The sequence below is a fragment of the Pavona decussata genome, unplaced genomic scaffold (assembly GCF_977016875.1).
Source record: "Pavona decussata unplaced genomic scaffold, jaPavDecu1.1 SCAFFOLD_52, whole genome shotgun sequence".
NCBI classification, from domain to species: domain Eukaryota; kingdom Metazoa; phylum Cnidaria; class Anthozoa; order Scleractinia; family Agariciidae; genus Pavona; species Pavona decussata.
This window is the reverse complement of record NW_028145474.1, coordinates 2,538,969-2,564,416: the sequence shown is the minus strand read 5'-3', so window position 1 is coordinate 2,564,416 and position 25,448 is coordinate 2,538,969. Positions and strand designations below refer to the sequence as shown.

At 40.6% G+C, this 25,448-nt stretch overlaps 1 protein-coding gene across 2 annotated transcripts; it reads left to right on the top strand.

The window, feature by feature from the left end:
• Positions 1-2,108: 2,108 nt before the first annotated feature.
• On the top strand, positions 2,109-23,333 carry LOC146480912 (ZP domain-containing protein-like). 2 transcript variants are annotated; one of them, XM_085109224.1, is made up of 6 exons: positions 2,109-2,389; positions 18,071-18,460; positions 18,722-19,090; positions 20,834-21,056; positions 21,380-21,666; positions 22,930-23,333. In XM_085109224.1, exons 1-6 carry the CDS (start codon positions 2,323-2,325, stop codon positions 23,106-23,108), a joined length of 1,515 nt encoding a protein of 504 aa, XP_084965350.1. In that variant the 5' UTR covers positions 2,109-2,322; the 3' UTR covers positions 23,109-23,333. The 2 variants fall into 2 exon arrangements, with proteins under 2 accessions (XP_084965350.1, XP_084965351.1); XM_085109225.1 differs by lacking the exon at positions 2,109-2,389 and adding an exon at positions 14,884-15,046.
• Positions 23,334-25,448: the final 2,115 nt, after the last annotated feature.

Here is a 25,448-nt window from a genome sequence, read left to right as displayed (position 1 = left end):
CTTTGCGGATCGACGATTTTTTTTGGTTTGCGGGAACAAATTTTTGCGGTTCGAGGTGACTAAAATTTCTACTGGGAACTAATTTTTACGATGCTCTCTTCACGCAGCGGAACATTCGACCCAATATAATGTACTAAATTGCTTTTCTCTTGACAGCTCTTGTTGCTTTTCCCAATGGAAAGTTAATGTTAATGTTCTTGTTTAAGTCCAATGTATATCGCCCACTGGCACAAGTCTATTAAAAGTGGAGTTTTTAATTTGACTGAAGGGAGTTAATTTTTGCGGCGTTTTATTTTGCGGGTGTTTTTTTCTGCGGGAACTAATTTTTGCGGATCGAGGACATCCGCAAAATCCGCAAAAAATAAAACCCGCAAAATTTGCATGCTACACGGTAGCTGACGAAAATAGTAATTTTTAATTTATTTCAGCGATTAGCCATGACAACAACTTCGGACAGCTAACCGTTTTTTAATCAGTGCTTAGACCTAAATAGTATAGATCAGTGCTAAACCACTAAAACGGATGCTCCCCCGCTTGCCTAAATGGAGCTCTATTCTTTCAGTTCTCTAACAAATGGGCTTCTGTTCTCGCAGAGCACGAATGAGGAATACTAAATTGTGCAAGTTCACGGTAAGGTGTCCAGCCTTGTTTTGGAGTATCCACTCTAGGAACTCCATCGGCAAAACGTCAACCGGCATCGAGTTTCTTCGCAATTTAATTCTCGCGCGTGCGGAGGTGTAGGGTCAACAAAACAAAGAACTTCTGCCTTTTCTGTTTGAGATTCCAAACACGCGAACGGCTGAAGGTTTGTTTACACTTACCAATTCATTAGCCCGATTAGCAGATCCAATCGCATTGTCCAATTACACGTTCAGGTTACAATTTGTCGACCGCCTCTTTCCGGTGGTGAAGTAAGGGGTTAAAATTGGCTTCAGTGATTCAGAAAATCGTAGCAATGTCACAGATTTTGAAAATCGGGCCGCCATTTCGTCCCCTCACTCATGTTTCTTTAGGCAGAAGTATAAAGACCCCACCAAGACTGAAGCGGTGAAGGAACTGGGATTTTACAGTGGGAAATTTGAATTAATGCACTTACCATGAAGGGATTCTGGAGAAAAATCGTGGGAAATAGGATTTGCAAACCCCCAGTCAGTCACTCAATCAATCATTTATTTGCCCACGTAACTGCTATGAGCTAACTAAAGCTCGTTCAAAATACGTCCGTGCAACAGTCCCCTGCTCAGCATCCTCCATTGATCCACCTTTGCCGTGATAATCTTAATCTGCCATCCTGTCCCGGTCGTGCTTCGTTTGAGCTCAACAAGCTGTCAGCCAGGAACGAAAGGTTTTAGGGACCCCATCAAAGCGTGTTTGGAAGAACAGAAGAGTTTATCACGTCATGTCTCACCACACACGCTATGCTTTGTAATTTTTGTAACAAAAAAGAAAGGACCCTTGATCCTCTCTTGAAAAGACTAATTACTCACCGTGAATTGCCCAAGATGGAGTTTCAAGATCAATATGTCGCTATAAATGTCGGTAATATTTCACCAACTATATTGAGAAAAGAACATCAATGATTTCAATGAATGAAGAAAGCGGCCGCTCAAGTTTTCCCCAATCGGTATAAGTTAGTAGTTGTACTTGTCAGATTGCTAAGCAAAAATTGTTCTCAACAATTTTAGACGACAGTATGAAAAAGGTATGTTTGTAAGAGACTTGTCGCAGTTTTATGAAGCGTTCAGCCAAGAAACCACTTCCATAGCAGGACAAAAGTGTCAAGGTAGATGTTTTTATGTGTGTAAAGCTTGCGTCTACGCTGTGCAAAGCAAAGATTTGAAAAGTCGCGCGAAAATAGTTGACGTGACTATTTCCCGCGACCTGTATCGGGCCACTTTCATTGACCAATCACATTGGAGAACATGATCGATTTTACCAGATGTTCTTTTTTCCAAAGACAAACATCTGAATAGGAGATTATTGATATACCTTTCAAAGCTCGAACTCTCACATTCCTTGCGGTGCATGTTATTTGTGCAGGAAATTTCTCGAATTTATAAGTGGTCAGCGGCTACCTTTTTTGACCGACGCCCTCTTCCGCTCGAAGTGAGTTGTTGGTTGTCCCGGTGAGCGGTGGATTTGTGTTGAGGTCGTGGTTAGTACAACAGCCTAGCGTACTGTTATAAATCCGTACTATTACACGAGTAGTTCTGTAAGCAACAAACAGCTGAAGTAGCGAAATCGACGGCGTAAAACCAATTCTCAATTGAAGTTCAGACGTGCCGACCAACTTTGAGTTCTTCAGCAGACGGAGAGGACAACATGGGGTACAACAAGACGCTACGTTTTCACGCCTTGGTTTTCTTCGCACTTTTATCGATTGCAACAGGTAAGTTAGAGCATCCGGTCTTTTAAATACATAACTCTGCTACTATGCAATGTCAAAGCGATGTAAAAAAGATGTCGTGTGAATATGAGGTTCAACTTTCCGTAGTGGTTATTTTTATCGAATGATTTCACATAAAAAAAAAGCAATCGACGGGAAACGATCGCTGTCAGTTTTTTAATCCCCTAATTGCTCTTCAGCTTGACTGCGCAGTTTTGTTCCAGTCATATACCCTCGCGTGCCCGACTCGTTTCACGTTTCTACTGGGTGGGATGGATCTCGTGATTGTACAAGAAATGGAAAATATCGCGCTCAGATAGAAATTTCAAGACAATAATTTTCTGACGATTAACCTTTCAAAAAAATGAATTCTACGAAATTGCACCCTCCAAACAAAAGCAGAGTGAGGAACGTTTGTTATGGCTGAAAGAAATTTTCGATGGTGCCGTTGAAATGTGTTACTGAGCATTTCAAAATACAGCGAGGCTTATGTAAACGGTGGAGGAGTTGGCTCCGTTCGCTACTGTCGGCAAAATGACAAGTTTCAGAGGTTAAAATGATCGTCCTGCTCAAGTCAATTTATTGATAGAGAAGATTAAATGCTGCGGTTAGCTGGGATTTGGGATTCTTTGCCTGTTACTTTCGTTTTGTTCTGCTTTTGATCTAAGTATGTTGTTCAATTAGTTTTTTGCGTTCAAAGTTAACTGTCCCAAATGCAAAAAGCAATGAACAGAAATGTGTTCAATGAATTGAACATTCAGTTTATAATATCCCGTCAGTCTGATTGTAACCGGAAAGAATGTTACATGAGAGCCGTCTGCACGCAGGCTACTCAAGGTGTTGAAAGACCAATTGTCCGAAATTTCAAGAATTCGGAATGTGGCAAAAAAAAAACGTCCAAAAGGTTTAATTTACCGAAGTTCAACGTCTGAAAATTTCGGAATTGAACAAAAGAAGAGGAGTCAAGTCCATGATCTAGAGTCTGACATTAAGTTTGGAAATCTCGATACGCGATACCGTGAAAAAGGCCGGCGACAGCCTGGCTGCACATGAGATCCCAAATAGCAGAAATGTTCCTTTCTTGACCCCTGTGTTCGCGCGCCGCACCACCCGGACAGTAATCCGTGTCAATAAACACCATTTTCAAATAAATGTTGACAGGTTTGTTAGAAATATGATTTGTTTACAAAATTAAAAGTGTCGTAAATGGTAATTAGTTTCCCACGGTTTCAGCCCGGTTATATGACCCTGATAGGTTACATTGCCAGGGGCAAGGTGACCTCACAACAAACACGCTTGAAGCTAGAAAAAATTGTGCTAGAAAATTGTGGAAAATGAAAGCGGGAGCCTTCTAACTAACTTTTTGCATCAACATTGAGGCAATGAGTCAAATAACTGATAACGTGCATTTATTTTTGTATCACGCCCTCTTAAACATGCTATTAAGCCCGGCTAAGTATTTGTTATGTCTACGACTCAATAGGTCTCTGGCAAGGCAATATTTCAAATAACTGACCGCTTTTCAATACTCTGGCCCTTGTATTAAACTTAATTGGCGAGTTGTGGAGAAAGTTGAAAAAATTCAAATAACAATTCCATAAGAACGCCAAGCTGGCGCGCGGCCTTTGAAATAGGATCGAGACGTCTGCGTGTAGTGTAGAAAAAGCCTTGATCCCCGGGCTTGATCTGATTAAACGGCCACACGTTTATAGAGTTTAATTACAAAGTGAATGCCAATGGGATCACGCTTTTACATCAACTTGAAGACTGGTGTACACGTGGCAGCAAGTGGTGTAAAAACACATGACAAAAGCCGTTAGACTGCCTGTGTACTTTTTATCGTGTTGATATTTTCTTTATTCTACGTTGATTCTCTTCCAGCAGATGTATAGATCGAATTGCAAATGTTTCGTGCAATTAACCTCGCAACCACTTAAATATTGGGAATATTGCCCGTTGTGGTGTTGCCAGACGCATTACTGACAAGAAGTATGTTACAGTTAAAAAAAAAGAGTCGTTTCAGCGTTGCCTCGCAGTCGTTCCAATTTAAATTGAACTGGATAACGGTATTATATTGAGCTTACTCTGAAATAGGGCGGAAAAATTAGTGACATTAAGATTCCGGCTCAGCCGTAATCGGAAAGTGTTAGTGTGGCTGAATTGGTAGACGGCGCCGGGGAATCCTTGTTGTTAGTCTTTGTTCATATTGCGTACACTGCTAGCCTACCACGCAGTCGCTTTTAGGGAACTATGAGTCCCCTCAAAAAGACTGCGTGTTAGGCTAGTCTCTCTTTTGCTTGAGATTCCGCGCGGAAGAACGCCTTCTGGCGTCCGCGCTACTCGCGGCTTTGCCGCTCGCGCGCGCGATTGCGACTCGTCCCCTGAATATCATGCTCGCTCAGTTTTGTTTTTTGCGTTCTTCCGCGTTGATTCTTGAGCAAAAGAGAGGACTGCTCGCAGCAAACATATTACGCTATTCAAGATATTTAGATGTCTCACTTCGTTACCCTAACGACATCATAACTCGGGTAACGTGATTACTACTTGAAGTTTTTGAAAGTTTACCCCCCGAAGGCCTGTTCTCTACTCCATCACATTGTCCATTGTCTTCATCCGCCCTTTGGAACTCACGAGATCGACGCCGATATTCTGGGACATTTTATAAGGAGTGTTATTAATTGTCTGGCGCTTTGCTATACTATCAAGCAAGGTCACGCTTATATTTTGAGACGCTTAATTCAGTTGCTGAGACTACAAAGTGTGTATTATTACTGAAATCATATCTCATTCCGGAATCTCATATCATTGCATCTAAAAATTACTGACTTGAGGTCTGAACCACAATCAGAACCACCGAAAGACGGCTTTAATATAAACAGACACATCTAATGATTTATAATATACTGGCCACAGACGCCAAACTTGGAAACATCTTGCAAAACTTAATAGACATTATTAAAAACTGGATCATTGTATAATGCAATTCAAACGATTTGATTGGTTTAGCGGCCATGGTGTATGAGCCATTATACCATGCCCGAGAAATAGAGACCATTAAGTTGTCTTCTCGGTGTTCTTGCAAAACAAAATCTAGCAATATTTCTTGATTGTTTTTGATAAAACAATTATTCCACTCACGCTTGTTGGATATGGGATGATTATAGCCAACTAGGCGCTACGCGTCTCGTTGGTTATCTATCATCTCATATCCAACGCGCGCTCGTGGAATAATTGTTAAATACCAGTGGAAAGTATCAATATCAATAGCTATACAATGTACTTGAGGGTTTCAGTCAACAAAAGTTGAAATACTTCAGTTGAGCGCCGAGTGAATATAACTGGAGGAGGGCCAGTACAAGTTTATTACTGAATGCTAGGCAGTATTATTTATTACCACAGCCCACTTATGGACAGCACTCCACTAGACTGGTCTCGGACGTCACTGTTCGATAGCTTTCAAATTGGATGATTACACTTGATAATTTTTCTCAAGGGAAAAATGAAAGCGATTTTAGGAACTTTCTGTTTAGTAGTTTTCTTTTTAATTAGGACCAATTAGTCACGCTTATTCTCCGGCAATGAATCTCAGAGATTCGGAAGTCAACATGGCATTCCGGTACAAATTGAATGCACCACATGCACAAGCCTCGAAAATTCTGTCATTAAATTTTTTAATAGATCCCTTATACAATAAGGTTGACCATTGAATTCAATTTTCGTTCGAGAGTTATCTTAGGGTTATCAAGGTCATCTCTGTCCGTCAATAGCGTTTCTATACCGTATATCGCATCAGTCATCTCTCTAAGGACTTGTCAATCCAGTTATTCAAGTTATTTTAACGGTCTAGTGATGAAGTCTGATGATGCTCTTAATTGGGCCGGGAACGCGCGCCTTCACCAGGTGCTGCAAACTAGGAACATTTGGCGGGAAAACGGGATACGCAAAAGACGTCTACCCTCTGTGAGGGGCTGTCTTGGCCAGATCTGGCAGAAACAAGATGCAAGAGCTACTGTATTCTTCAGGCATTTTTTTTTTGTTTTGTTTTTTGTGAGGAGGGCGTAATACTTGTGATTGAAATTAATTATTCGAAATATATTTTCCGTAAACATTTATTTAGTGTACACATTTCCGCAAACTGAGTATTTTACTCCCCAACTTTCTGTAGAAGAGTGTCGCATGCGGTTTTCTTTCAATTTTGATTTGTTCTTTTCCAGTGGGTAGAGCGAGGCGAGAGCACTTTGGGAATACTAGCTCCATTGAGCCATATCCCTCGCCTAATGATATCACTGAAAGACTACTGTAGCATGAAACATTGTAGTTCAGTGTTGAGAATGGTGTATACTGAATGATGAGAAGTGATGTATGTATACACAGGCAAACTCGGATATATCCGAGTGCTCCTATCAGGAGTCGAACCTAAGACCTTCCGATTACCAGTGCGGATGCTCTACCACTGAGCTACAGGAGACTCGTGGGAGCTAAGGCCATTGTAATTGCTTTTCACACAATGGGACGCTAGTCGGCTAAAGTCCATTTACTGAACACAGGATAACCAATAGCTCTATTTTGCGTCGTTTTAACGTGGTATCCTGTGCGAAGAGTCCCCTTCGATGTTCTCCTCTTGTTTTTGGCAAGATCGAGGACTGGTGACTCTACAATTAACTGTTACCAATGGTTACTTTTGGTCCGGCTGTTCAGTAGGCCTTCTGAACGCTACACCATATCTAGTATGAGAGACATTAGACGTTTTTTTTTTTTTTTTTTTTTTTTTTTTTGTGTTTGTTGTTGTTGTTGTTTTTTTTTTTTTTGCCGTTTTCTGTAGTAAAATTAAACTTTATTGAGATCTGTGACCAGACCAAGCGAAAACTGAACGTAGGACAAAAACTATTTTACGAAAATGCTGTTTTTAATCATGAAACTCTGCTTGAAGAACTGTCGCATTAATCGGTGGATTACCTGGTACGGGTGGATAGACGCAATCATGAGAGCTTAATATGCAGCTCAATGGCGATAACCAAGCTTGAGCAACTATGGATCCTCAGATCAAATCTTCGGCCGCTAGAATAGAGCTATCTAAGGCTCCTTCGCTTTAGCCTTGTGCCTAAGTCGTGCGCCCAAAACCGCACAGTAAATTACGGGGTGATGGGATGAGAGCCAACTCTTAAACTTGCGGTTTCATCACTTACGCGAGCCAGGCACGCGAGCGATGCCTCGAAAAAAACAATGAGCTATTGCTCAAAATAATGTAATAAAAAACTAACTGACTGAGATACCCAGACGATATTAAATCAGTATGGCTGAAAAGGAAACACCCCTCAGTGACAAAAATGAAATAATCTGGCGCCCTCCCCAATAACTTTGTCTATAAATACTGAAACAAAAATGCGACTTTGTTTTGATACGTGGCATGAACTTTTAATTCCCCACTGCAGTGATTAGTTTCTAAGTTTTCTTAATACTCTTTCGGGGACAGCCAACGAAAACATTAAAGCATACTACGTGTATTAAACTGTTGTGTCAGGACTGCACTTCCTCATCAAATTATGGCCTTTAAAGGGCAAATTTGTGCGAGTTAACTCAGTTTGATCTCTTCGGATTTTTAGCTGTAAACTCAAAATTACCGAAAATCAGTTTAGGGAACAGAATCTTCTGCTTCGAACTTGCGACCTGTTGTCGGCTTTCCGAAAATGCTAGTTGGGTTTTTCCAAGTTTTAACGATGTCTTTGTCCCTCCGAAAACAGGATGGACTAGGTTTTCAGCGTTGCGAAAGTTTGAGGTGACTTTTCTCAAAACAAAACGCTAGCTATTCTTCTGAGGCGGGTAATGGCTTTTCTAACAGATATTCCACCAAAACGAACTATAAGATGCTCCCCTGACTCTTGCCTGAAATTAAATCGGGACGGTTATATGATACGAATATTTAACAGTTATTCCATGAGCGCGCGTTAGATTTGAGCTGAGATGATCGATGGCCAACGAGACGCGTAGCGCCGAGTTGGCTATAATCATCTCATACCCAACAAGCGCAAGTGGAATAATTGTTTTATCAAAAACAATCAAGAAATATTGCTAGATCTTCCTGATTTCGCTTTGCAAGAAATACCAGAAGACAATTTAATGGTCGCTTTTTCTTAGGTATGGTATAATGGCTCACATCCCATGGCCACTAAGCCAATCAAATACCGTCTGGAATTGTATCTGATACCGACGATTGATCCAATTTTTAATAGTTGGTTTTATGGTTGATAAGCTCATTTGGCCGCCATAACTGAAGAGATTCAAGAGCTTTTTCTGCCCAGAAAAACACTCGTGGCACATCAAACAAATGATCAAATTTTGGTAAACTAATAATAGCTTGCGAGAGCAGACGACTTTCCGGCTTTTGCTTCATCCGCTCTTCTCGCAATGCGTGAAACAAAGCCGGAAAATTAAGGCGTCTGCTCTTAAGGGCCAAAACAAACTACTCAAATATTTGACAAAGAACCCTTCTTTAACGTGAAATCGCTCTTAGAGCACTGGGAGAAAAATATGAAATAATTTATCCGCGAAAGAGTGAACTATAATCACTTTTTAGCCGTTTCTCAAAAATTCACAGTAGGAACTTGAAAAAATTGGCCAATTTTTTCAAGTTGTAATCCATTTCCTCCTAGCCATCCGCAGATAAAAATAATTGATACTACTTTGTGTGCCCTAGTAGGGTCATTGTTAACCAACTTAAACTATTATGATAATGTTCCAATCAATACAAATATGGTTTTTCGCTATTCAAAGTGACACTAAAAATAGGTGCCACTACCCCTTTAAACTAACAAACTAACAACTTTCTCAGTAAAGAGTTTTTGTGCCAAGTTATAATCAACATTGTATTGAACAGGAAACTCAGCTACTGATTCTGAAAATAAAATTCATTAAGATTTTTTCTCATAGAATCCTGACGTCTAGCCACAGGGAACAAATCAAATTAAGTACCATCCTTTTAGTCATACTATGCCGGCTGTTCTGCAGGCCATTTTACATCTTGTTCTTCTATGCGCACCAGAGTCGTTTGTGCTAAGGAAGCGGGCTTCCATTGCATTTTGATATAATCTTTTTTCGTACATGCTTGTAGTTTTCAAGCTTTCATGTGCCCAAAGTAATTTTACTTTGCTTTGGTTTTCCTTTACAATTGTTCAACGCTCTATGATTGGTTAGCTAAACTCTCGCCATTTTCTCAACCAATAAATAGCAAAACCAAAACCAATCGTGCCTCACTCGCCCGCGTTTTCCCGCGCTTGGCGCCGGTTACATGTTTTTGCTTCGAATTCTGATTGGTTCATCGCGCTGTTTACGTCTGTTGTGTTGTTCTGCCACAGTAATTACTTACGTTTTGGTTTACGACACTCAATTGGAAACTACTCCTGAACAATAGGGTATTTGCAAATTTTTCCGCTTGGCCCAGCCACTTAGCTCGATTAGCTTGCTATTTCTAAGTGGCTGTGCCCTCTTCTTTAGTAATTTTTCTTTCTTGTATTAATGTAACACTGTATAATGTCTGGGCACGAATAAAGATTGTTGTTGTTGTTGCTGCTGTTGAACACAACTTGTTTTTCGTGTTCCTTGCATCATCATCATCATCATTAATTTATTGTTTATATTGTATACATGTCCAGGTGAAAGGTAATCAAATGCCATCCCCGATTATGGCTCCTGTCAAATGCATGTTACAACTTTAAAATCTAAAACTGGATTGTAACATAGGCGGTTGTAGCACTATTATTATTATTATTATTATTATTATTATTATTATTATTATTATTATTATTATTATTATTATTATTGTTGTTATTGTTATTGTCATCATCATCATCATCATCATCATCATCATCTTAACCTCGTACAAGGTCGCTAATTCGCAATAACGTCCGGCATAATTTCGTTATTCCACAGACTCTCTATGCGCTCTTGTTTCACCTCTAAACAATACTCAGTCCTAGCGCTTTTCGCTAAAGGATGAGTTCTGTCTTTCCGTGTTTGAGCCTTTAGTGATTGTTATTGTACCTTGGGGAAACCTTTCACAGATGACCTCTTGCGGTCAGGCATACCTGTGGATTATTCAAGGAGGCTTAATCCCGGAAAAACAATCTCATGTATCAACATGTTTGTCCTGTTCAGCTTCAAAGATTGGTTTGTTGAATGACTTTAAGGGAAATTGCGCTATATGAAAACTAGAGAAGAATTAACGAGAGATCAAAATGTCGGCTATCTTAAGCTTGGGCCTATGCTCCGCAAGTCGTTTTTAGGGGAGGCATACTGCGTGGGAAGCTAGCTTGGGCCGCGGAGCCAAAAGGTGTTTTCGCACGACATTTCTGGGAAAGCGCGAGAAAACCTCTCGAATCCCGCGTGTCACTTGCGTGCTCTGTCGTGGAGTAATGTTTTGTCTTGCTCCCAGATTTAGAAATGTGTTCATTTTGCTGATGTCAGTTTTATTCAATAAATGAAAGGCGATGCATAAGCCATAAGCAGTTTAGGTGGTTGAATACGCTCAGACTTCAAATACTTGTTGTTATTCAAATCCGAAAAATGCCCAGAATTAAAGACCGTTTCCGCAGTGGATTTCCGGTCGTAAACTTTTAAGTGGCAGTAAAGGATTTATACAAACTATACTTATAAAGGAGAAAAATGACAAAAATGCTAAGTAATCCCGCAAAGGGAAATTGCGCAAAACCCATGCTTCTTAAATAAGTTATAACAATCCATTTATCAGTCAGCACTGGTAAGTTTCTGTCAGTCGCACGCACATCAATCGTTCTGTGCATTCTATTTGATCGATTTCTATTGAAAACGACCGGCTTTATCGATTGATTAGGTGTGGTATTTATAGACACTGAATTCCCGATAACCAGAGAAACAACGCCTAGTATAGTTTTCTTGAGAGGTGAATAACCAATGAACCGGATTGATCCGCGGAGTGGCGGCTCAATGCTGTTTAAGGAGAACGAAGAAAATATTTCTAGGTGTGATGCGGGGACAAAATCAGTATAGGTTCACCGAAAGGGCCACCTCTTGCTTAGTTATTTTATCATCTCTTTTCCTTAGTTATTTTTATTTTCTCGTTTTTCTAGTTATTTTATTGCCTCTCTTTTCTTCTTTTTGCACAAACATAGGTTTAATTTATTAATGAACACCTACAGTGTCTTTTTGTTTTTGTTTGTCTGTTTCTCTGAAACGGATACCAAAACCTAGGAGCGGCTTAGTGTAATTGTATTCTTTGTTTTTGTTGTTTTTGATCTGCCGTTTCGCCCTTGTTCTATTTTATTGGCTTCAGAGGTTTCAATCAAACCAAAAATGCCATCATTGCTTCATAGAGTCCTTCATAATGCAAAGACTCGTGAATCTTAGAGAATTTTTCATTTTTTTTTTTTGTAAGATTACTAGACCCTTAATAAAGAAGAAGAAAGCGGGAATGAAATAATGAATTTTAGAAATGGAGATTAATATATAAAGGCGATTGGAAATAAAAATAGATGATGGACACCAAGGCAGTTTGCTATCGACCTTACCGTATATGGTAGCGGATGGTCTGGTGATGTGTAAAAAAAATACACCCTCTTTAATTTCTTTCTGGATATACATACATTTTCAAAGAGATCCCCCAAAAAATTAAAAGTAGCATCTCACATTTCTGTCTTTATTTAGATGCTCGTTTCGCATATTCATCCTACGAAACCATCAACTAACTTTAACACCCAAGAGAAAAATGACGTGAATCTGTATCGTTTTATTATTTCCTGTCAAGAAGGGGTCTTAAATTGTCAAGGCCAAAGCAAAGAATTTTGACGTAGGTTGACCGTCGACACGGCGCCCGTTTGGCCCGAATCATGACTATTATCAATGGTGGCCACTTTGAAAAGTTTTGAATGGTAAACATTCAAGACCATACTGCCATTGCCTGACACTAAGTAGAGCAAAACTATTTACATATGTACACTAAGTGGACAGCGATTGTCACTCGGGCATCTATATAAGGCGGACACCATCAGTTTTCTCTTGGCTTCCTTTTGTTACTGCGCATGCGTTCTGTGCATCTGAAGACGATCCGAGAAACGAGCCTTTCTTGACGAAGATGCCTACTAAAACAAAGATATTTTGCGCGGTTTATAACTATTCGGGAAAAGCAGATCTTCCAGTAGCACTTGCTAAGGTCTCCTTTTCCCGTTTAGCCATAATCTGCTCAAAAATACTTCTGTATTAGGAGGAACCGTTCGATAGCCTTGTTTCTCGGAGAATTCCGAGATGAGCAGAACGTTTGCGCAGTAAAAAAACGAGGCACCCCCTTTTAACATAGGCGGCGGAGTAAGGGGAGCACAGCCCGCACACCCCCCCTCCCCCCTCGAAAAAAAAAAACTGGCAAAATATTTAATCTCGTGATCTTTTGACAAATCATTTTACCAGCATCGCGCTTGGCGCGATGCAGTAAGAACTGCTCTACCCGAAATACGTCAGGTTACAAATATACGGACCATGTGCGTAGCTTTCAACAAAACTCCTGTCACCAAAACACTGTTAGGAGAGGTAGACAAACTCTTACGGATGTATTTGACATTACCAGTAGCATCCGCGATTTCAGAGCGTGCATTTTCTGCCCTCAGACGACTCAAGAACTACTTAGGAAGCACCATGAAGAAGGACCACCTGAACAACTGCTTACTGATGCATGTCACAAATCGATTACGGACACACTAGACACTGAAAAGATTGCAAAGAGGTTTGCTTGTGGCAACGAACAACGCAAAGGGCATTTTGGAAAATTTCAGTAGGGGTATACGCATAGCTGGGTTAAAGATGAGCCCCCGCACGTTTCAAAACGCTCCGCCGCCTCTGTTTAAGATAGGCTGCGCTGTCCACAGTTTTAAATGAAGATGATAAGTGTCTCCGCCTAGCTCACTGTCTCCGTGCGCCTGCCCTAGGGTAGTGAGTTTACCAAGACGTTTAAATCACTCGACCACATCAGTCCTAAGTCCTAAGAAATATTTAATTCTCCTTACCAAGCGTAGAGATTTTTCAGATGTTCTTATTTCTGAGAAGATGGGATTACATCAAGGCAACAGCCCTCTTGGTGTCTCTTGTTAATTCTCTAAAATGTAATTTATCCAGACCTTGAGCCGTTGATTTAAAAACTTTTATGAAGCACTGTTATTTGCCAAACAGATTTAATGAGTATACCGTTTTCCAGCTGAGAATATAATAATTAATATTTACAACTTGGATCACCTGCTCAGCTCGACTGTGAGAATTGGCTTTTGACCTTCTTCCACAAAGAATTTAAACCACAATCTCAAAAAAATCTAGAAAGACTAATTAAAAAAGAATAAAAGGCATAAACAGATCCTGCTATTGGAAAGGACGACTCAATAGGCATTCATTTGAAGGATAATACTTTAAGTATCTTGTCTGCAATTCAAAACTTGCTTTTAAGAGAAAAAGGATCTTGGACGCCAAATTTGTGAAGGTTATGAATCGTTAGGTACAACTTTAAAAATGCGCTTTGGGTGACCAAATTAGGCGCATACTTGAATACGAGAAAAATATATTTGTCTAATATTGCTAAAGAAGGAGGGCAACTGTTTTTTGAACTATATTGAGCCAATTGAGATCATTTGGCAGTTTATAAATCTTACTTTGTAAAGGTATTTTGATTTGCCCTTAGGCCCGAAATCCTTTTTGCTTTGCATTGTTTATTCCTGTTTGTTGTTGATTTTCCAAAGAGAACAGCCTTTTAACAACAAAGAAACTGTATTTTCCTTCGCTAAACAAAGAGTTGTTTTGAGGGCAAGCTTTCATAATGAACAGCCAGTAAACTCACATTAACTGCCTTTATTCTCACGGCAATTTCGGTGTTAGCAAATGACCTAAGAGCCTCGTCGATTTCTAAATATTCATGAAACGCCCTTCAAATCCCGCAAACAGTAAAGCTTTGTTTCTAGACTGTGGTTAACTTAGTTTGTGAGATACGCTAGCTTTAATTTTCTTCACGCGGAAAGATTGCACGTTTACCAAGAGGAGGCAAAATGGCAAAGAATAACCATAAAATTGTAATCAAATAAGACATCTTCAACTTGTTATCTGTCTCTCTTTACACAAGTCAAAAAACTTAGACAGTTCTTCCTACATGGTTGACCGCTTATTCAATAATTTATTCAATTATTGGCAAAACCGGCGCGCGAGACAGTGGCACTTTATAAAATGCGTTTTCACGCGTTTGGTAGTTTGCATTCTTATGCTCGTTTAACATCGTACATTAGTTGAACATCTCTGTTCTTTATTTACTCGTCTTCTATTCATTTAGTAGCTCATTTAGTGATTCACACAAATGACTCATGTGCCGCCTTTTGCAAACCCACTGAAACAAAAAGATGTGTGTTAATTGTCGCGATAAAGACGAACACCATTGGTTCTCGCGAGGTTTTGCATATCCAATCATCCATACATTATACTGAAGTGCCAGAGCACTGATTACTCACTCGGTTCGCCGGCTGGGTTCTGCTAACTTCATCTCCAACATAAGTGTCTCTTTGGTCATCTTCTACAAGTAGACTAGAGAACCGTGCCTCGTGCGATTTACCGTTGCCAAAATGATTCTCTGTCCTATCGTGTTCTTGGTACTATTGGGTATGTCCAACGGTGAGTTATTTTCACAGTCCTTGAAAGGGCTTAACACTGATTTGGGTAATTCAGCTGTTTAATTTGTTGTACACCCCATTATTATCAAAATCAAAAGCGGTTAGGTTGTTCATTCCTTTGCTAAATCCGCACCAACAGTATAACTTTTGAAAGGCAAAAATCGCGCGCCTTCTGTAGAACTGTGGAAAATTCAATAACACATAACTGTAAGTTACGATAAACGCCTGCCAAGTTGATTCAAAGTTTCCTAGATTGTTCCTTTGCAATGAAAATTTTGCAAACAGTGAAGCACCAAGATTTGCATAACTCTCTTGAACGTAAACCACTTGTCTCGTTTTACTATACACCATGTGCTTTCTAATCCTTGCAATATCCAAAGCTTTTGTTCTGCTTCAGAAGAGAACACGATCGCTTTGCAACAGAATAGGCATGAAAGAGAATTAACATAGCCGAGGAATTTTTTAACTCGCGAACAAGACGGCTTCGGCTTGGATCACAACACGTTAATAATTAATATTTGTTAAAATGCTATTATTGAAAATGCTACCGAATTACAGGGGCGAGAATCGCTTCGTTGAGAAGCCAGTCCTTTCGCCACGGCTGAGTGCAGACGCGATCTTATACATTAGGCAATTCACTTGCAAACTTAATATGTGATAGTTTATTAAGCTCGTGTTTGCTTTACCATCAGTGTATGTTTCACCCCTTTGGCAGTTGTCTTGGTCATTCCACCGAAGAAATCTCGAACAATGCTTCCAAAGCTATTATTTTTGTGTTTGGTCTCTGTGGGTGTGGTGACTAATATATTTAACATTAAAAATCAACGTTGAATTCGTTCAACCTCAAAACCTGATAAATATTCATAGACAAATCGTTTGGCAGCTAGCTAAAAAGTTTTCATTAGCAATTTGAACGAAATATTTCGCTTTGTTTGGAAATATTTGCGGTATAATTGATGGCGTCTTGAGTATGTTGATGACTGGTTGACTTGTTCGAGAAAATCCACGAACCTACAAGCGCCATAAAACAACAACAAGAGATTTCTTCAGAGCATAGACATGTACAACTTCGAGTGATGAATGTTCTCTAAAGCTATCCAAGGAAGCTAAGATTAAAACTTTTAATTCATTCTTTAGTTGGTAGCTCTGACACCCCGCTAAGGGTTGCTTGTCCCTTTGTGTTGGTCTCCGACGAGAAGACAAGGGCGACCACGCACAACGCAATCTAGAAAAGTCTTGTTATGACTCACAACTTTGAATTCTTGATGACTTCTAAGATAATCTGGTGATCTGTGCATGTAGAAAAACTCATTGAAATACATTTAATTGCACTTAAGTGGAGTGATCTTTGTAAACCATAGAGGTAACTTATGCTTGGTAGAGCAGCAATTCATATCATTCTCACAGACAACGTAACACCCAACGGGGCTATTTTTCAAATATGGAACTGGACGCCTGACTATTTCAGTGGAAAATCTGATCAAAACGACTTCGAAATATTCTATATTTATAGAGTGGTAATTGCTTGTAAAATCAGACGCCTCAGATGGAGGAATTTACACAATTCCCGCCTCGGAACAACGTGCCAGTCTGGATCCTGACACGGGTGGATCTTTGTTGCACCTGCTTTGAAAATTGCCGCGTGCAACTTTTATTTTGAAACAATTTCGGCGTAAATTGAGCCCATAAAATGGAACAGTGCAGCCGCGTTTACCATAACAAATATCTTCTCAGTGTTTATCGGCGCCCGATAATATCGAGATATTCATATCCAAACAAACGCTGTACCAGTTATTGGTTTGTTGTTTATAAGTACCGCACTTCACGCTCCGTGATGATAGCTTGAAAGAACAGATACAATTGGATGATTTCAATGGACTGCTAAATCACGGCCCAATCCGTTCAAGTGAAGGCAGAAATCCGTTGACCACACGCGATTGAGAAAAAAAGATATTCGACACAAGGGAAAAGCTTATTGAAAACAAATTTGGATACTGAATAATTAGTGACTTAAGATAAGAAATGGGGGGTGACACAAGAATGTCGCGACTCTCTTGAGCTAAAATTATGATCTCTTGCTACAAAGTGTACTCTCTCTTGCAGAACTTGTGACTTTGGAACCTTCAACTGTCGCCGATATTATTTTTCGGGCCAATTTGTTAAGAGTCAATCCCTTCAGTGTTATGTCTCCTTGGGGCACAGTATATTGTCGGCTGTCTGCTAAATCATTTGTCTAGCAGACCTCCTGTCAAATGGAGGTCATTTCAATGCGATAAGAGTAAAAAAAAATCACTTATGACCAGTGAAAAGTAAGCTCGCAGCCTTCACAGTTTTATTTGCGCAATCGAACATAGATATATTTTGAATTTTTTGAGTACCAACAACAAAAGAAGAAGTTTCAACTCTGTCTTAGGTAATTGTTTCTAACAGGTCGCTACCTATCTGCTTGATTGCAAATTAACAATATGACTCCCACGTTTGTAAAGTTAATTAAGTATAGTTCCGATCGCATACATCAGTGCTTTCATCCAGTTAACAATATTTAAGATCCAGGGTAACGTTGGTTAAAACTTTAATCCTTGGCCCCAATAAGTAGGGAATTACTTAGGTTAGCTAAAAGAGGTTTGCTTAAGTATAATTTGACATTCTAGAATCTTGTAGATGCGACAGCTTCTGGAAAAATAAACTGTGTCACGCTCTGTAAGTTCGCGTGACTGTTGATTTTTCCACCCTTTGGGACTCACGCGATCCAAGGTAGAAGTTTCAATATCTCACGGTTTTATTTCTTAGATCAGCTCCATTCAAATGATCCTAGATTTCAAACAAACGACTGGACCATAGGAAAGTATACTCAGTAATCTCCATCCTGCCGAGTTAAACTGTTTTCAAAGGACTTGTACCCTGCTTAAAACTTCATTTAAAATGGCTTCATAAACTTAAGAAGGGAAGTGGTCAAACCCAAAGATTTCTTTTGATTTTACCCCAAAATCGGACAATAACTTTGTTTATTTTATTCCCTCTCCAGCCCAGGTTACCACAGGGCCACCAGCTACAGATGCAGTCACAGATGCAGCCACAGAACCAGCAGCTACAGAGGCAGCAGCGACAGATGCAGCAACTACAGATGCAGCAGCGACAGATGCAGCAACTACAGTTGCAGCAGCCACAGACCCAGCCGCTACAGATGCTGCAGACACACCCGCACCCCCTACGGATGCAGCAGCCACACCTGAACCCCCCACGGATGCAGCAGCCACACCTGAACCCCCAACGGATGCAGCAGCCACACCTGAACCCCCCACGGATGCAGCAGCCACACCTGAACCCTCCACGGATGCAGCCACGGATGCAGCCACGGATGCAGCCACGGATGCAGCCACGGACCCACCGGCTGCTACATCGCCACCTCCCGATAGTAAGTGGAACTAATGGACTGAAACTGAATGAAGGGACAAAGGAAGGGGGGAAGAGAGAAAGGAAGGTTTAAAAAACTGACTTACTGACTGCCTCTCCCACTGACTCAGTGGCTGGCTAACTAGCTGGCTTACCGGATGACGGATTGACAGACAGACTGCCTAAATTGTGGAGTGTTTATAACTGATCAGTTGACTGATAGACAGAACACGTGATGTTGTTGTAGTTCGTCTGACTGAGCCGTGTTTATTTTACTTTCCAGGTTTGTCTGTGGAGTGTACAAATCAAAAAATGATGGTCTTCCTTGACCACACAAAACATCCCGACCTTGACTTCGACAAGATCACTTTGCTAGACACGAGTTGTACGTTGAATGATTATGGAGATTCTAACAGCACACATCTCTGGATGAATGTCCCTTTCGATGGCTGCAAAACTAACCATTCTACTGAAGCCGGCACAATCACTTATACAAACAGTATATTGAGTGAGACCAGATCGGCAGCAGGAAGCGTCCTTATCTCCCGAGAATTTCAAGCTGAATTCCCATTTAAGTGTTCGTATCCTCGCTCTGCTGTTTTGTCTGTTGCCAGCTTTTCTCCAAGACAGAAAGTTGTCTACACCAAAACAGGTAAGTCTTTAATCGAAGCATTGAAAAATTTAGAGCATTAAAAACACGGACAACACAATATTTTTTACTGGAGCTGCCAAAAATGTGCACCTTGGCTTTACGAGCCAATCGGACACACAGTCCTTAGCACAGCAAATAAATACTTACGCTAGGTTGTAAAGAAAAACACGATAGCAGAAACTAGGGTTTTCACAATTTGACTGGTGTGGTCTGGCACGATACGGTATCGTCACAGACATCTAACGGAAGTTTTGCGCTTCTGACGTCATCAAATCAAGCTACAGTGGAACCTCGTTTGACGAAGTGCCAAGGAACTAAGGAAATTAGTTTGTTTTATCGAGATTCTGTTCCATACATTTTAAAAGGCTGGGCTGGAGAATTTAGTTTGTTATACCGAGAACTTCCTTATATGGAGGATCGTGAAATCGAGGTTCCACTGTACACAAGTCGACACTAAGTATTGCTTTCCATTCTGCTAAACGTGCTGAATGAAACGGTATTTTCTGGTTAACCGCAACCAACTTAAAAAAGCCTATTTCATTCTCGAATTTGCTACGTAAACCAAAATAACGCAATAAACTTACGCCAGAGAAACTGGACCCAAGTAGGAATGGCCGAATGAAACGGAATTTTTCGGTTGTTCCGATTTTCCAGGTCCCGTTGGGTCAAAGATGGGATAACTTTATCCAGCGGATAAAATGTCTTAGTTGGAGTCAATTTTATCCGTTGGATAAAGTTATCCGCTCTTTGAACCGGGACCTGAACGTTAGGACAACCTCGCGAGGTTTACCCAACTTTTCGAATTAAATTTTATTCCCGAAAATGTCTGCTCCAGTCCATTCCATACCTTGAATTTTAGGAATTTTTGGTCGAATGGGACGCCTCCTAGGGTTTCCCTATCAAAAATGAGCAGCTAATTAAATTGTGCTGGCAAAGAGAACACGTATCGGCTGCTCGCCAACTGAGACAAAACTACTACAGCGCATGGTGCGGTACGATATGGTAAGGCGGAATGCCCTACCATGACCCACTTCCCATAGGTCCCATTGAGTGGTCCGGCATCGTACGTTATGATATGGTGTGATATGTTATGATACGTAACGGTACGATATGGTAAGGTACGGGACGGTATCTTGCGTTATGTTATGGTGTGTTATCATACCTAACGATACGGTACGCTATTGCATTATAAAGAAGTGCAAGAAAGATGCATTAAGGTCTCAAAATGTCATTGTGCTGTCCCTCAAGAGAAAGAGACATACAAAAAGCTTTACGACAGCGGCCAACTGTGGGAATAGCGTTTCATGAAGATGGGAGAAATTGCTGCGTTTACCCCGCTAGCAGAGCGTTTCTTTCTGGGAAGTTTTTTGTTAGCATGCGCGATTGAAGTCGTTGGCGTCTCTGGTATTTCGCGTAATAGTTGACTTGTTTAGCATCAACTACGCAAAATACCAGAGACGCCAACGACTTCGTACAGACTAAAAACAGTGCCAGAACTGAAGAAACGCTTTGCTAGCAGGATATGCGGCGTTCCTAGCTATATCATTAAATGCCTTCCTTTCGATGATTTTTACAGTATCCAAAGTGTATACGGAAGGTTACGAATTCGACTACTACCGATATTTTCTGTCTCGTTGATACTCATTACAAACGGTACATAGTCTGCTTATTACATGGCCGAGATCTTCATCAATCTCGTTTATCGTCAGTACCACTGTAAAATCTTTTCTTTTTAATCCTCAGCTGAATTTGGTAATTTTACCTTCACAATGGACATGTACAAGACGGACCAATATGAAACACCATACGACAGCTACCCAGTTAAGTTGGACCTCAATGATCCAATTTACCTGGAAGTCAAAGTGTCATCGAATGACTCTCAGTTGGTGTTGATTGCGCTGAGATGCTGGGGTACTCCCTCTCCTGACAAGGACAATGACAGATTTTATGCATTCATCGAGGACGGGTAAGGTGCACTGCCCCAACTTACCCTGCCTCAGGCTGTCTGCCTCCAGCCCACTCGATCCCACCTCGCCCCACCTCACCTTACTTCACAGGAACCCCACAGAAACCCCGAGATGGGATTCCTGTACAGTTTAGAACTGAACCCCGATAGCAAAGTTTATTTCGCTTACAGGGAAATGGCCATAAAATTTTAAATACTTCTCTTGCATAATTAAAAATGATCTTAAAAGAGTGGCCTGTTTCTGTTCGCGATAGCGGAAGCCGTCTACTGTTCTGAACTTGGATATTGCGTTCTTATAATTTTCCGTTATCTCTTTAACTCAGTTGCAAAAATAAGAATGATCCAACTTTGGAGTATGACTATGACAAGAACAGCAACTTTCAGCGACCCAAAATAGGCGCCTTCCGTTTCTTGAGAGAAGCCAAGGATAGCGCAGTCTACCTACATTGTGATGTGGAAGCTTGCCGCAAGGATAACAGTGAATCGCGCTGTGAACAAGGATGTCAAGATGTGAGAAAGAGACGTAGTTTGGCCCTTGATATTGCGGCAAAACAGTCTATGAGTATTGGTCCCATAGCAAGCAAAGAACCCGAACCCGCAGTAGCCCGAGGTGAGTTGTAAGGCTGCTTGTTGGAGTGTATGAGAAAAATGATGAGTGGAGCCGGGTGGGTGAGAAGATGAGCAAGTCAGGGAGTGCGGGAGGGAGGGAGGGTAGAGTAGTGTAGAGTTTAGTGGGGTGGGGTGTAGTGGAGTGGGGTGAAGTAGAGAAGAGAAGAGTCTAGTAGATTAGAGTAGAGTTGGTAGTGTAGTGGCGTAGCGTAGATTTGAGTGGAGTGGAGAAGTGTAAATAGTGTAGTGTACTGTAGTGTAGATCAGAGCTGAGTGGCGTAGCTAGCATAGAGTGAAGTGGAGTGGTGTAGTGGACTGTAGTGGAGAGCAGAGGAGAGTGGCGTAGCGTGGAGTGGAGTGGAGTACAGTACAGTATGATACAGTAGAGTACGGTAGTGTAGTGTAGTGTAGTGTAGTGTAGCGTAGTGTAGTATACTGTAGTGTAGTGTAGTGTAGTGTCGTGTCGTGTCGTGTCGTGTCGTGTAGTGTAGTGTAGTGTAGTGTCGTGTAGTGTAGTGTCGTGTAGTGTAGTGTCGTGTAGTGTAGTGTCGTGTAGTGTCGTGTCGTGTCGTGTCGTGTAGTGTAGTGTAGTGTAGTGTAGTGTAGTGTAGTGTAGTGTAGTGTAGTGTAGTGTAGTGTAGTGTAGTGTAGTGTAGTGTAGTGTAGTGTAGAGTAGAGTAGAGTAGAGTCGAGACGTGTCGTGTCGAGTTAGTAGAACAGAGCAGATTGAAGTCTGAGGAGTAGAGTAGAATCTCAGGGAACCGGAGCACTTTATATTTATATTATAACTTTTGAATGCAGAGGTCCACACAACGCAGGAATTAAACTTGCTGGTAATTTTGCCGGATCTCTCTTGTGAAAGACCTCGTGTCAGGCGTCACTTGAACGTGAAAATACAAAACTGAATGCAAGGCTGGCACTACGGCACTACTATATTATAACCATCCGATAAAAACAAATCAATTTACCTGTGTTTCCGTTTGTTTTGGGATCAGTATGGAAGGAATTTGCATCGGGTGCGACAACAATTTTCAAATATTAGCGTTTCAAACGCGTCGGAAACTTTCCACATTACGTTATAATCTATCGTAGTATGTCGAATATTGAAATTCTCCTCGAGAGAGAATAGTTTTGTTGCATGGTTATACGCTCTGATTTCCTGGAGTACAGCTAATTTAAAACCGAAACGTTTTGTCAGATCCGTACTACCTGCGATACATCACAAAACATTTAAACCATTTTGGTTTTCGTTTCGTCTCTGTAGGACAAGAATCCGTAGGTTCGCTGACCATTTTTGCCGCAGTCGCAGGAGTCCTGGGCGTGGTAGTCTTGGCTCTGGTCGTCGTTGTGGTGATTTTGTTCAAGCGTTATCGCAGGCCCCAGAATGCTGCACAGGTGGTGTACACCAAGGCTTCCACTGACGAGGGCAAACTTCTTGTGTGAGGAGTCTGAAGCCGAGCTTATATAGTGGCACTTTTTTTTTTTAGCTTTCACCGCTTCTTTCTGTTAGTTTTACAGCAAATTTTTATGCTACTTAGGAACATCAGACATTAGGGTCATGTATACGATAGAAAATTGTAAACGTTTTGTCTAACACGCGAAGTTTTCCGTACTGAAATGGCTTTTCGCTTTTTATCTAAGTCGTGTGTTACCTAAGACACAACGAAATTGAAATCAGGGCTCCGTGTTGTTCTTAGATAAGATTCGACTCGATCTGGACAGGACACGAAAAGCCATTGTTGAGCTTACGCAACAAGACCTCTCGGGAAGAGGACAGCATATCGTTGTGTGACCAATGCATATGAACGCATTTTGACGCGATTTTCGACTTAAACTGTTGGCCTGTGATCTTTTTCGACATGTCAATAGCGAGAAGTAGGAATCCAGAAATCAAATGCTTAGATTAAGGCGTCATGCTGGTCACGTGAGAACAATTTACCGTCCTCCTTTTTCAGGGTTCCCGTTGCGTAAGCATGGTACGAGAACTTCGTCAATCTTACGTCAGACGCGCTCGCTTGTATAAATGGGTCAGTTTGCAACTTTAGACGCCTCTTACGTAAGACACAACAAATTTTCTCTCGTATAAATGAACCTATTTTTCTCAGATAATAATATTTGGCCGTTTTAGTTGCAAGCAAATATAAGGAAAACGCTTGTTCACTAACTTGTTGCCTTGGTAACTTGAAACTCTGAGTTAACCAGGAAACAGTTAGCAATGAGCGTTGTGTTCACAAATTTATAACAAAAAACGACAAAAGAAACATTTTAAAGTAATTTTATACAAGTCACTTCAACGTAAGCACAAGTAAAACAATTTCATTTTGATCTATTTAGCGCGTTTTATTTTTCTAAAGAAAACATCCATTTTTTTAACCATTTTAAACGTTTTTTAAACATTTGTTGTGGCTTGTTTTCATTTGAAAATGGCTAACATAAGGCAAGCAGTGACAGAAGAATGCGGTATTTAGCCTTTTGCTACGAAGCGGCATGATTATTCATCGAACTTTTGAGATGCATGTTTGTTTAACTCCAAGAGAGTATGAAACCAAAGAAATGAAGTCTCAACAAGCGCTGTAATTCCTCTCAATCTATTTTTAGATCATAATGGTCGTTATGAATGTCCTGGTTAATAACCTCGTGCATTCTAGTTCAACAAATTCGTGGCTTCGAACGTCAACATGAATTGCAAGTTAGGGGGAATCTCTAACTTTTAAAATTCAAGGTGAAGTACTTAGTTACTCTTTGTAATAAAACTTTAGAGGAATTAACGATTTCTTTTGGCTTCATGCTCTCTTAGTACTTCTTATTACAACCGCGGGGAAAAGTAGAACCATAGTGGGAAACTGGGAAACTGGTTATGACACCTTCCATTTTTAAATTTGATAATAGCAAAGTTGATAACAATGCTACTGCAATTTATGTTGGAAGGGCCACGACCGTGTACAATCCTTTGTTTTAACGTTCACGCTAAAGTTGAATTGATCAGTTGCTCCAACACATTGCGGTTTGTGCACGGCCAAGGCCTAAAATGCTAACAAAAACAATAGCAAATGAGTTCATAACCATTCTTTTTATAACTGTGTTAGAACCGAAAGCAAAAAAGGGAAAGGAATCGGTGTCATCATTTAACGAGCTTAGTTAATTAGCATTTCTTAGGGGTATACAATATGGTATTCAGCTCTTCTTATTAACTTAGGTGACAGTTCAAAGTTGCGGAGTTTGCGATCAAACCAAGTTCGAGTTTTGTTTGGCAAGACACTCCTCCAAATTACCTAACCTTCCACCAAGGTGTGTACCTATGTACTAGCAAACTGTTAAGGCAACCAAGCATAATGCTAGGGTAAAATCTATGAGACGGATTAACGAGGAAATGGGGCCTGGAAATGACAGAACTTGGTCTGTCTTGGCAGGCCTGTGTGATCATTCCAACGCATGTTGCTCAAACAGTACTTTTCCGTTGGTTTTGCAGTCTATTTTGGAAATTTGTCCTGGTTCGACACTAAGCTTTTAGCATTAAGGGTAATTACTAAGACCGAATGCAAAGACTGGGCAATAACTCTTCACAACAACGCTTCCTTGGCACATAACGAGAACAGATCGAGTAGAACCATTTTAGTCGTTCACAACATATGTTGGGTCACTGGATCAAAGATGTTGTTGAAGAACATCTTCCAACTTTAAAAGCAGTTATGTATGTCTTGGATCTTTTACTGACAGCTGTTACAAATGTAGTATTCTTCTTTAAACACATCAGTTATATTTTATATTTCATTATTGCTAGCT

What these genes read in the sequence shown, in the direction of transcription:
- LOC146480912 (XM_085109224.1), top strand. Translation starts at nt 2,323, where the DNA reads ATGGGGTACAACAAGACGCTACGTTTTCACGCCTTGGTTTTCTTCGCA. An exon ending in ACTTTTATCGATTGCAACAG is followed by an intron (nt 2,390 to 18,070) that starts GTAAGTTAGAGC and finishes TTCCCTCTCCAG; the next exon opens with CCCAGGTTACCACAGGGCCA. An exon ending in TACATCGCCACCTCCCGATA is followed by an intron (nt 18,461 to 18,721) that starts GTAAGTGGAACT and finishes TTTACTTTCCAG; the next exon opens with GTTTGTCTGTGGAGTGTACA.